Source organism: Pimephales promelas, chromosome 1 (genome assembly GCF_988280905.1).
Source record: "Pimephales promelas chromosome 1, fPimPro1.hap1.1, whole genome shotgun sequence".
Lineage (NCBI taxonomy): Eukaryota > Metazoa > Chordata > Actinopteri > Cypriniformes > Leuciscidae > Pimephales > Pimephales promelas.
The window spans coordinates 48788094-48799268 of record NC_142769.1 but is presented as its reverse complement, the minus strand read 5'-3'; the positions used below and the strand labels follow the sequence as shown (position 1 = coordinate 48799268).

General features: G+C 36.5%; 2 protein-coding genes and 1 long non-coding RNA gene across 3 annotated transcripts; 1 reads left to right on the top strand and 2 right to left on the bottom strand.

Moving 5' to 3' along the window:
• Position 1: 1 nt before the first annotated feature.
• Positions 2-7418, bottom strand: LOC120470142 (uncharacterized). Its single transcript, XR_016168505.1, has 3 exons — positions 7264-7418; positions 6721-7015; positions 2-604 (listed from the first exon to the last, which is right to left on the bottom strand). It is a non-coding gene; the product is annotated as an uncharacterized LOC120470142 (long non-coding RNA).
• On the bottom strand, positions 3050-6088 carry LOC148998525 (uncharacterized). The gene has a single exon (XM_089131035.1). It carries the CDS (start codon positions 6086-6088, stop codon positions 4895-4897), a length of 1194 nt encoding a protein of 397 aa, XP_088987161.1. The 3' UTR covers positions 3050-4894.
• Positions 7419-9384: 1966 nt separating the features above from the next.
• Positions 9385-10984, top strand: cxcl17l (C-X-C motif chemokine ligand 17-like). The gene is made up of 4 exons (XM_089131033.1): positions 9385-9515; positions 10430-10480; positions 10584-10688; positions 10770-10984. The coding sequence occupies exons 1-4, from the start codon at positions 9449-9451 to the stop codon at positions 10835-10837; spliced, it is 291 nt and encodes a 96-aa protein (XP_088987159.1). The 5' UTR covers positions 9385-9448; the 3' UTR covers positions 10838-10984.
• Positions 10985-11175: the final 191 nt, after the last annotated feature.

The window sequence follows — 11175 nt, the reverse complement described above, 5'->3', positions numbered from 1 at the left end:
GTCAATAAAGTCACTCATGCATACTTTATTCCCCCGAAACAATTTACAAAAATCCATTAATTCCCATGCAAACATCTAGAAGTCGAAGACATTTTGACTAACGTGAGATTGTTTGTCGCGGTCAGTACGCATTTAAGATTGATTCAATTCAAACAAACAAACAAAAAAAGAGCAGGCACAGTGACTAAACATTTAACTGATGTCATTTAGAGATAAATATATCTCACGTGAACAGAGTTTCACTGGAAAAAATGTCTTCTTTGGGAGATGAGTAATCCAACCGGATGAGGTTAGCTTTCATGTATGTAAAGTGCAAATTTAATAAATACAGCCCTGTTGCATTAGAGATCATCAAGACCTTCAGGATCATCAGTTAAGTGACGAGCAAGCGTAAAGTGAACAGGAAGCAAGTCCACAGTTCTCTCGTTCGCCCTCGAAGAGGCCGTAAAAGCTCGTACAGTGAAGGTGAGGACGTGTTTGTGAGAGAGATTTGAGTTCGGTTCAGTCGTTTGGCACAGTCAGGCGACGGGTGACACTCTCCGAGACGCCGGGAAGCTTCTGTTATTGTTCATGATATCATCCAAGTCCTCGTCGTCTATAACCACTGTAAAAGCAAAACAAGAAATGTGTCAACAGAGTGGAAACGAGTGATTACGATCTACTGGGAAGTTTGCATTTATGACGAGAGGTGCGCAAGATAGCGATGTATACATAACATACACAGACGTGATGAATAAAGCATGTGCATCGGGTGTGTTTTGTTTTGTTTTTACTCAGTTTATAGACCATTTCACAAGATGTAAACAACACTGGTCCAGAAGCACTTCCTGTTTCAGTTTTTTTAACACTACATAAGAGCTGGGATAAAATACAACCAACAGAACATTTAAAACTGAATCAAAAAGTTAAACAAACATCTTTAAGATGTTTTCTTTACATGTGAAATAAAGAAAACAGTTACAAACTGAAACAGGAAGTGTTTCTGGACCAGTGTTGTTTACATTTTGTGAAATGGTCTATAAAGATGTTGCCGACTGAATCGTTCAGTGGTGGAGGAAGTACTGAATCTCAGTACTTAAGTAAAAGTACAAATAATCAGATAAATATTTACTTTAGTAAAAGTAGAAGTAACACAATGACAACCATACTTAATTAAAAAGTACCTGATTTTAAATGTACTTTAAGTATTAAAAGTAAAAGTACTTGCATAATTTATTTACTTAATGACTATTTTCTAATGATTAATAAAACATTTAAATCTAACTCATTCAACCATAATGATGTTCAATAATGATGAAAAAAATGATTGTCACCATTTCTGAAACAAGCTTGCAATTAGGCAATATACACATCATGCATATCCTTACTATATGTTAATAACTATGTTTGGCAGTAAACGCGATTAATTTATGGTGTAATTCTGAACCTCTTGGCTTGCCATAATCCTAACCAAACGTATATTACACACGGTGTGTTTCCTATGCACGTAAAAACTAATTTTCGCGTATAAATTGCACGATAAACACACTGCGTGCGAGACGCATTTAGTTGATGCAACCAAACGTCACTGGTGAGACAAACGTGCAACGAACGGATGGTCCGATTACGTTTTGGCAGGGGAAAAACTGATCTGAAAATGTAATGAAAATGTAACAGAAGTTGTAGAAATGTAGTGGAGTAGAAAGTAGAATAATTGCTGCAAAATGTAACGAAGTAAAAAGTAGGCACTATTTATTCTACTTAAGTAAAGTAAAGATACGTGAAAAATGTACTTAAGTAAAGTAACAAAGTATTTGTACTTCGTTACATTCCACCACTGGAATCGTTACACGCTACCGGTCAAAAGTTTGGGATCGGTACGATTTTTAATGTTTTTAAAGGGATAGTTCACTTTGAAATTAATTTTTGATATGTTTTAGCTTACCTCAAGGGCATCAAAGATGTAGGTGTCTGTTTCCACAGTATTTTCAATTTTGACATTTCTCAGTCAAACCGTTGTTATCCATCAGTCATAATGGAGGCAAAGGGGGTCCACCAAAAAGCATGCACAGAGAAGTCAAAATTAAACATGATTTAATGACTCGTAAATGTAAGAACACATTGATGGCCTAAGACACGAAACGAGCGGTTTGTGTGAGAAAACGAACAGTATTTATATCGTTTTTACCTCGTGTAATCACAGTGATCTGAATCAGTTGTTCAATGTCCAACTGAACCGAACTGAATCAGTTCAATGTGACGCCGGAAGTGATCGCTTGCGTGTGACGTCACTCAATATTTACATGGAGATTTCGGAAGTTTTACTTTTTACTAAACAAATTTAGATATACCGAAATCATCTTCCATTGCGGTTTACCGTGTATCTAAATATGTTTAGTGAAAGATAAAACTTCCGAAATCTCTTTATAAACAAAGAGTGACGTAGGCGCGCAAGCGATCACTTCCGGCACATGCTCAGACCGAAGCGCCCGTGCCGTCAGATCATTTTGTCATGGTTGTGATTACAAGAGGTAAAAACGATATAAATACTGTTCGTTTTCTCACTCAAACCGCTCGTTTCGTGTCTTAGGCCATCAATGTGTACTTACATTCACGAGTCATTAAATCATGTTTAATTTTAACTTCTCTATGCATGCTCTTTGAGGTGAACCGATTGAGGACCCCCTTCACCTCCACTGTATGACTGACAGACAAGAACGGTTTGACCTAAAAATGTCAAAATTGAAAATACTGTGGAAACAAAGACACCTACATCTTGGATGCCCTTGAGGTAAGATAAAACATATCAAAAATTAATTTCAAAGTTAACTATCCCTTTAATAGTCTCTTCTCCACACCAAGGCTGCATTTATTTGCTTAAAAAATAATAATACAATTGTGAAATATTATTACAAGTTAAAACAACTGTTTTCTATATGAATATATAGTGAAGTGTAATTTATTCCTGTGATCAAACCTCTATTTTCAGCAGTCTTCAGAGTCACATGATCCTTCAGAAATCACTCTAATATGATGATTTACTGATCAAAAATATTTATTATTATCAATGTTGAGGATTCTTTGATGAATAGAAAGTACAAAAAGAACAGCATTTATCTGAAATAGGCGCGTGAACTGCAACTCGGCGTATAGAAATATATTGATATGTCTACTTTTAAACAGAATAAATCAAAACGAACGACAGACTGCTCTCTGCTGTAATCCGTATGAAATGTGCATTTCTCTCTGCCGTGTTTACTGAAGATCGCGAGTCAGCGTTGTCAACTTTGCAGCGACACTGACTGGAAACACTTGTTTATTAATAAACAATTAAAATGTCTCCTTGCCATATTTGATGTATTCACAATCGTTACTTTTGCCAGTTCTCTATGACAGCTTTTATGTGCTTTATTGGCAGCGCCACCCTTACATGAATAACCGCACCTGCATTTCTTTTTAAAATAAGAATTTATCGGCCATTTTAAATGGCGATACCGATATCGGCCGGGCTCTAATATCTCCAGATAGAAAACAGTTATTTTAAATGGTCATAATTTTTAACAATATTATTGTAGTTTTTGTATTTGTAATCAAATAAATGCAGCCTTGGTGAGCAGAAGAGACTTCTTTAAAAACTTAAAAGTGCCAGTATATATTGTAACGTAATTGTACAATACTGTTGTGTTTTGTACATGAAATTAGAGGGTTTTATTGTAGCCTAAAAAATAAAATAATAATTTAGTTAACAAATTTAATGAATCTGTAAATTTGTTAACTAAATTTAACAAACATCGACACGCTCATGTCAGAAACATCTCTGTTTTTCTCTCGTAATTACGACTTGTGGTGACTATCGTGTGTGTTCAACAAAGTTCAAGTTATTATTAATAACTCAAAAAGGGAACATGTTGCTCATGACGGATCTAAGGATTCTCAATAATAACCTGTTACTTCAACAAAGCAATATGTAAACAACATTTATTTCTATTTTCTTTTTTTGTAGCTACTATTATTATTCATGTCATATGATTATGGTTTTAGTGACTGTTTAGAGATGACAGAATGTCTTGAAAGTTTTGCCGTCACAGGACAATGTTGTGAAGCATAAAAAATGTTGTTTTTTTATATATATAATTACATCTGTTGGATTTTTACTGGTCAGATGAGTATTGAAACATGTGCAACTAAAATTATTCAATAAACTCTGCTCATATCATTATTACTACGACTCCCGTCGCTCTTTTTACATTACATTTACATTGTAAAGCTCTTCTTCTCTGTCTTTCTCACTCAACGTCTTGGCTGTTCACACAGTTTTGTGTAGAAGACATAACACTGGTTTTGGGAACCCGACAACAAGACTTGCTGTTACTGGGTTTTGGATACCAGACAAAAGAGACCTGATATCTGCTGGCAGGATCCAGCATCAGATCATCTGAAATGTTTGACATGTTGGCATGATCTCACGTAACATTTGTGTGTAGACGCCAAGATGTCGGCACAATCTGACATTTATTTGGAATCTTAAAATTAGATTAAAAAAAGTTTGTACCTAATTCTGTAGCTGGAAAGCTTTAGGAGATATATATATAACTTTTCCTAGCGCCTCCTGAAAACATCCAAAATGTGCAGTTCTGAGGAGGCGCTGTGGGTCATTATAAAGGCTTAGTTCGTTCGCTCATTAATTCGTTCCAATCTAAACACGTTTCTGAATACAAATGAAGATATTTTTGATAAAATCTGAGAGCTTTCTGTCCCTCCATTGACAGCTACGCAACTACCATTTTGACGCTTCAAAAAGTTCATAAAGAGATCGCAAAACTAATCTAAATGAATTGAGCGGTTTAGTCAAAAATTTTGAAGAGACTCGATCATTTTATGTGATGAATAGATTTAATTCAGGCTTTTATTCACATTATAAACATTTATCAGCAAACATAAACAGAAACTCAACCGAACCTGCTTCATCCGCGAGAACAAACCTCATTGGTTCTTGCGGAAGCTCAAACGTGATGCGTAACATGAAAATGAACCTCATTGGTTCTTGCGGAAGCTCAAACGTGATGCGTAACATGAAAATGAACCTCATTGGTTCTTGCGGAAGCTCAAACGTGATGCGTAACATGAAAATGAACCTCATTGGTTCTTGCGGAAGCTCAAACGTGATGCGTAACATGAAAATGAACCTCATTGGTTCTTGCGGAAGCTCAAACGTGATGCGTAACATGAAAATGAACCTCATTGGTTCTTGCGGAAGCTCAAACGTAATGCGTAACATGAAAATGAACCTCATTGGTTCTTGCGGAAGCTCAAACGTAATGCGTAACATGAAAATGAACCTCATTGGTTCTTGCGGAAGCTCAAACGTGATGCGTAACATGGAAATGAACCTCATTGGTTCTTGCTGAAGCTCAAATGTGATGCGTAACACAAGAATGAACCTCATTGGTTCTTGCTGAAGCTCAAACGTGATGCGTAACACGAGAATGAACCTCATTGGTTCTTGCGGAAGCTCAAACGTGATGCGTAACATGAAAATGAACCTCATTGGTTCTTGCGGAAGCTCAAACGTGATGCGTAACACGAGAATAAACCTCATTGGTTCTTGCGGAAGCTCAAATGTGATGCGTAACACGAGAATGAACCTCATTGGTTCTTGCGGAAGCTCAAACGTGATGCGTAACACGAGAATGAACCTCATTGGTTCTTGCGGAAGCTCAAACGTGATGCGTAACATGAAAATGAACCTCATTGGTTCACGCTGAAGCTCAAACGGGATGCGTAACATGAAAATGAACCTCATTGGTTCTTGCTGAAGCTCAAACGTGATGCGTAACACGAGAATGAACCTCATTGGTTCTTGCTGAAGCTCAAATGTGATGCGTAACACGAGAATGAACCTCATTGGTTCTTGCGGAAGCTCAAACGTGATGCGTAACATGAAAATGAACCTCATTGGTTCACGCTGAAGCTCAAACGGGATGCGTAACATGAAAATGAACCTCATTGGTTCTTGCTGAAGCTCAAACGTGATGCGTAACACGAGAATGAACCTCATTGGTTCTTGCTGAAGCTCAAATGTGATGCGTAACACAAGAATGAACCTCATTGGTTCTTGCAGAAGCTCAAACGTGATGCGTACACGAGAATGAACCTCATTGGTTCTTGCAGAAGCTCAAACGTGATGCGTAACACGAGAATTAACCTTATTGGTTCTTGCTGAAGCTCAAACGTTATGCGTAACATGAAAATGAACCTCATTGGTTCTTGCGGAAGCTCAAATGCGATGCGTAACACGAGAATGGACCTCATTGGTTCTTGCGGAAGCTCAAACGTAAAGCGCAACACGAAAATTAAAGTCAAGTAATTAAATAAGTTCATCATATAAAGCATTTGAGTATCTTCAGAAAATCTAGACTAAACCGCTCAATTCATTTGATTTAGTTTTAAAATCTTTATGAATTAATTGAAGCACGTAGGTTCAGAATCTCTCAGATTTCATACAAAACATTCATTTGTGTTCCGAAGATGAAGGAAAGTCTTACGGACCTGGAACGACACGAGGGCGATTATTAACGACAGCAGAATATTCATTTTTGGGTGAACTATACCTTTAAAAACAAACCTTAATTTCGATATTTTGGTCTCGGGTCAAGGATTTTGAAAGAAAAAAAAATCTCACTTAAGTAACTACATTACAAGTCAACACAAAAACACGGTGATTACATCACACACACACACCTCTCGTGGAGCGCCCGATCTGCCCGAGTTTGGGGGCTCGCTGCATTCTCCGCGGGGCGGACAGGTCTGGTCGGGTTCGCCCTGCCTGTCCGAGCTCGTACGGGATCGCCGGACTGGGTTGTAAAGCACCTGTCGGTGGTATGAGATCGGGCATCTCTGCCATGCCGTACATGACCTCTTGCTGTTGTTCTTTGGTGTGTGTATTCATAAAAAACGACCAAGTCGTTGGTTTGGCTGGGCACTTCCGCGACAAATGTTTCTCAATACACCTATACTGGACCCAGTGTTGAAACACCTGAGGAGGGAGAAAACGAAAGGAAAAAGGCGATTAACCTATATGCTCATAATAATTTAATATATAACAGCAATCGGATTACACCTTGTAAACACACAAGACAGTGACGAAGAACGTGTTCGCGTGCACCGGATGAGCTTGAGTATGTTCACGCTTGTCAACAACAAAGCTTTCCCTTACATTACATTATGTTATAGCCGAAACATGTAATATATACACACATTTAGAACAACGAAACGTGCCCTTACCTTGTATGTGTCCGGAGTGTGGATGCTGTCGACACGTATTTGGTTTCTGTGTCGATTTGTACGCCGTGTTCAACGCGAGTCGGAAGTTGCCTCTAGTCTGTCGTAACTCTCACTTGGGGATTTCCTTCGTCGTTTCTGGATGCGTCACTGCGAGGGAGGGCCTGAAAGCCTCAACACACACACACACACACACACACACACCGTGAGCCGTGAGTAGGTGCTTATTGACGGTTCGCCCACCGTGTGTGGGCTCGTCGCCATCTACGACATGAAAACCCACACTGTAGCCTACGGATGTTTCACGGTTTGTCTTGTTAAATAAAAAGAATTTATATTACTTAAAATGACTCACTTGTAGGCTACTTATTGACAACACATTAGAGGAAGAGGAGAAAAATAAACAAAACACATATCTTGAGAAATTCATCAATTTTAAGAGTAGGCCTATCCTAAGCGCTGGGTATAGCTACTGGTAAAAAAGAAAAAAGTGGCTAAAAGCTTTATGAAATATTAAATACATGCAGTAATTGTGATAACACCTGTTTATTTTCATTTTTGAAAATGAAGTCCAAACAGAAACCCTACATAGTTGCTTTGAGTATCTGGTAAAACACACGTCTTGCGACATTAGTGCTTGTCTTTCAGTTTGCAATCTGGCACAGGTGAAACTTGAAAAAATTAGAATATCGTGCAAAAATATCATTTTAATGATTATGGCTTACAGCTTATGAAAACCCCAAATTCAAAATCTCAGAAAATTAGAATATTACATGAAATCAATAAAAAAAGGGGACATGTCTGCCCTCTAAAAAGTATAATCATAGTTACATACTAAATATGTTTCATTTTTTATTTGAATTACTGAAATACATAGTTTTGTAGGCAATTTTAAAATTTTTCAAGTTTCACCTGTAAGGACTGTGTCCCGCTGGCATGGTGCATAATTCTGTTCATCTATTTGTGCAGGTGGACTTATGTGTGTGTCTGAGTGTATTATAGGGATAGTTCACTTTGAAATTAATTTTTGATATGTTTTATCTTACCTCAAGGGCATCCAAGATGTAGGTGTCTTTGTTTCCACGGTATTTTCAATTTTGATATTTTTAGGTCAAACCGTTCTTGTCTGTCAGTCATATAATGGAGGTCTATGGTCACCACCTCAAAAAGCATGCACAGAGAAGTCCAAATTAAACATGATTTTATGATTCGTAAATGTAAGTACACATTGATGGCCTAAGACACGAAACGAGTGATTTGTGTGAGAAAACGAACAGTATTTATATCGTTTTTACCTCAGCGTAGCGATTTAGATTTAATCTGTACAGTAGTATCGCATAGACCTTCAGACTGACGGCTTAGCCAATGTTCTGTGGGCGTGACGTCTGAGGCTGAGACTACCTGTACAGTTATGTTCCCAAACCATCGTGTAATGCTATACCTAACAATACTTTACTAAACAGCTTTGTAAAACAAAAGCATGAGCTTTGTGTTAACCCCATAAAGATGAAATCTGAGTACAAACCCAGTGGAAGATTCAGTGGAAACCCGTCTTCAGGTTTATATTTACTTTCTGTTTTATGAAATAACTAATATAACATGGTTTGTTTAGTCATGCTAGTTTGGCAACTTTACAAAAATAAAATAGGTGCTATATGTAAGAAGAGCAGACATTTGAGCAACAAAATCCCAATGATTTTGAGTGGGTTTGTACATCAATACACTCTCTGTTTGCATACAAGGGAGAAACAGTAAAATATGAACATTAGTGTATTGTTTCATGGCTCATAAGAAGTATGTATGCATCAAAAATGTTTGCAATTTGTCCCTTCTGTGTGGCCAAAAATATTTTTTTTATATTTCACAGTCTATATACCAAATATACTGTTCTGCATATACTTCTTAAGCAACTCTATTAGATATTCAATCCCACCTGACAGGATCAACTTTATCAGATTTAACATGTTGTCTCTTGAGTATTGTCGGATTACAAGTAAACAAACAGTATCTCCTTTCTCATTCAGATAAAATTGTGGTATGCACGATGGACATGTCGAGGCGTATTCATGCCGTTAAACTTACACCCCATGAATAGTTGAGAGTATAAAGGGGTGAAGTGGGAAGGGGAGATAATCATTACACGAGGGGATAAAACGAGATATAGTCCTTCAACAGCGCAAGAGTGAAGATGTCCAAACCAATCTGTCTGGGGTTTGCCTTGCTGATTCTGACCACAATTTTGTGCAACAACTCAGGTAATTTCAGGAACAGAACGTAACTTACACCACTAGTTTTCACATGAATATTATCCCAAGGGAATTTTTTAATATTAACTTTGAGTGAGCAAGTTACATCACTGTAAAAAAATGTGTAAAATTTACGGTAAAAAAATGGCTCAGTAAATATACCGTAAAAATACGGTAGCCACTTAAATTTACAGTAATTTTTATTATCTGACATAATTTTTACCAAACTATTAAGTCCTATTTCGTACCAAAAAAATACAGTAGCCACTTAAATTTACAGTATTTTTCAATTTTTATTATCTGATATTATGTTTACCAAACTACTAAAGTCCCATTTTGTACCAAAAATAGTACAGTAGCCACTTAAATTTACAGTAAATTTAAAATTTTTATTATCTGATATAATGTGTACCAAACTATTAAAGTCCTATTTTGTACTAAAAAATACAGTAGCCATTTAAATTTACAGTATTTTTTTTAATTTTTATTATGTTATATTATATTATGTTTACCAAACTACTAAAGTCCTATTTTGTACCAAAAATAGTACAGTAGCCACTTAAATTTACAGTAATTTTTACATTTTTATTAGCTGATATAATGTGTACCAAACTATTAAAGTCCTATTTTGTACCATTGTAATACACTGACAACCACTAATCACAGTGGTGTAAATTTTTCCCTTCCAAAAACGGTAAATTTAACATTATTCCACAGTAAAATTACATCAAATGTACGGTTAGATCTATCACAGTTATTCACCTAAACTTTCTGTTAGCCTATTAACAGTTTTTCACCGTAGCATTTTACCGTTAAATTCACAATATTTTTTTTACAGTAAAGCATATGATATTGTGTTTTCTGAAATCAAGGTTGTTTATCCTTTCGATGTGAGACTAATGTCACCTCGTGTCTCTATGCAGTGCGTTCACAGAGGGGATCCTGGAAATCATCTGTTGTTTGTGGCTGCAGATGTAAGAAATAAGTCTTTTTGCCAAAGCATTGTGTGCTAAAAGTATTAATATGAACCACGAAAGTATTTCATTTTTACTGTAATATTCAAATCTCTCTTCTTAGTTCATCATCAGAATAATGTTCTGCAGTGTACAAAGAGACACAGTCCTAAAACCACTGAGGAGTACAACAAAATGATCGAATGTATTTGCAGGAACCGCCCGACATGTAAGTTAAACATGATTTAGTATAACAATTGCAATTATGGAAGATATAAATCATCAAACAAAAATCTGTTTTCTCTTACAGATTTTAATGATGCCTCAAAGATTCTGTTTCTGAACATGTGCCATTCAAACTCTCAAACTCCTTTGTGATCTCAGCTTTATAAAGTTTCTCAGGATGATTTGTCTTTAAATGTACCCAACATGTACATTTAAAGTCTAATGACTTCAGTATAATCACGAACAATGCTAAGTGAATTTAAAACAACACAATAAAAACATGTAAACTGCTGAAACATATTTTTCTGTTATCACTGTGTGTTTGTTATGATAACAATGATATTGTGTTCTGTATCTCCACTGGTCATCTTTGTTTCCAGCAGCCTTTACCAATCCAGGTTTTTTGGTCAGATTTAGATTTTATTTGAAGAATCATGCATGTTTTAACAAGACACTCGCCCCTCTCAGGTTCAACTTGGACCAAAAAGTGC

Coding starts and splice junctions, on each gene's coding strand:
- cxcl17l (XM_089131033.1), top strand. CDS start 9,449: ATGTCCAAACCAATCTGTCTGGGGTTTGCCTTGCTGATTCTGACCACA. Junction 10,481..10,583: donor TGTTGTTTGTGGCTGCAGAT/GTAAGAAATAAG, acceptor CTCTCTTCTTAG/TTCATCATCAGAATAATGTT. Junction 10,689..10,769: donor TTGCAGGAACCGCCCGACAT/GTAAGTTAAACA, acceptor TTTCTCTTACAG/ATTTTAATGATGCCTCAAAG.
- LOC148998525 (XM_089131035.1), bottom strand. CDS start 6,088: ATGAGGTTCATTCTTGTGTTACGCATCACATTTGAGCTTCAGCAAGAA.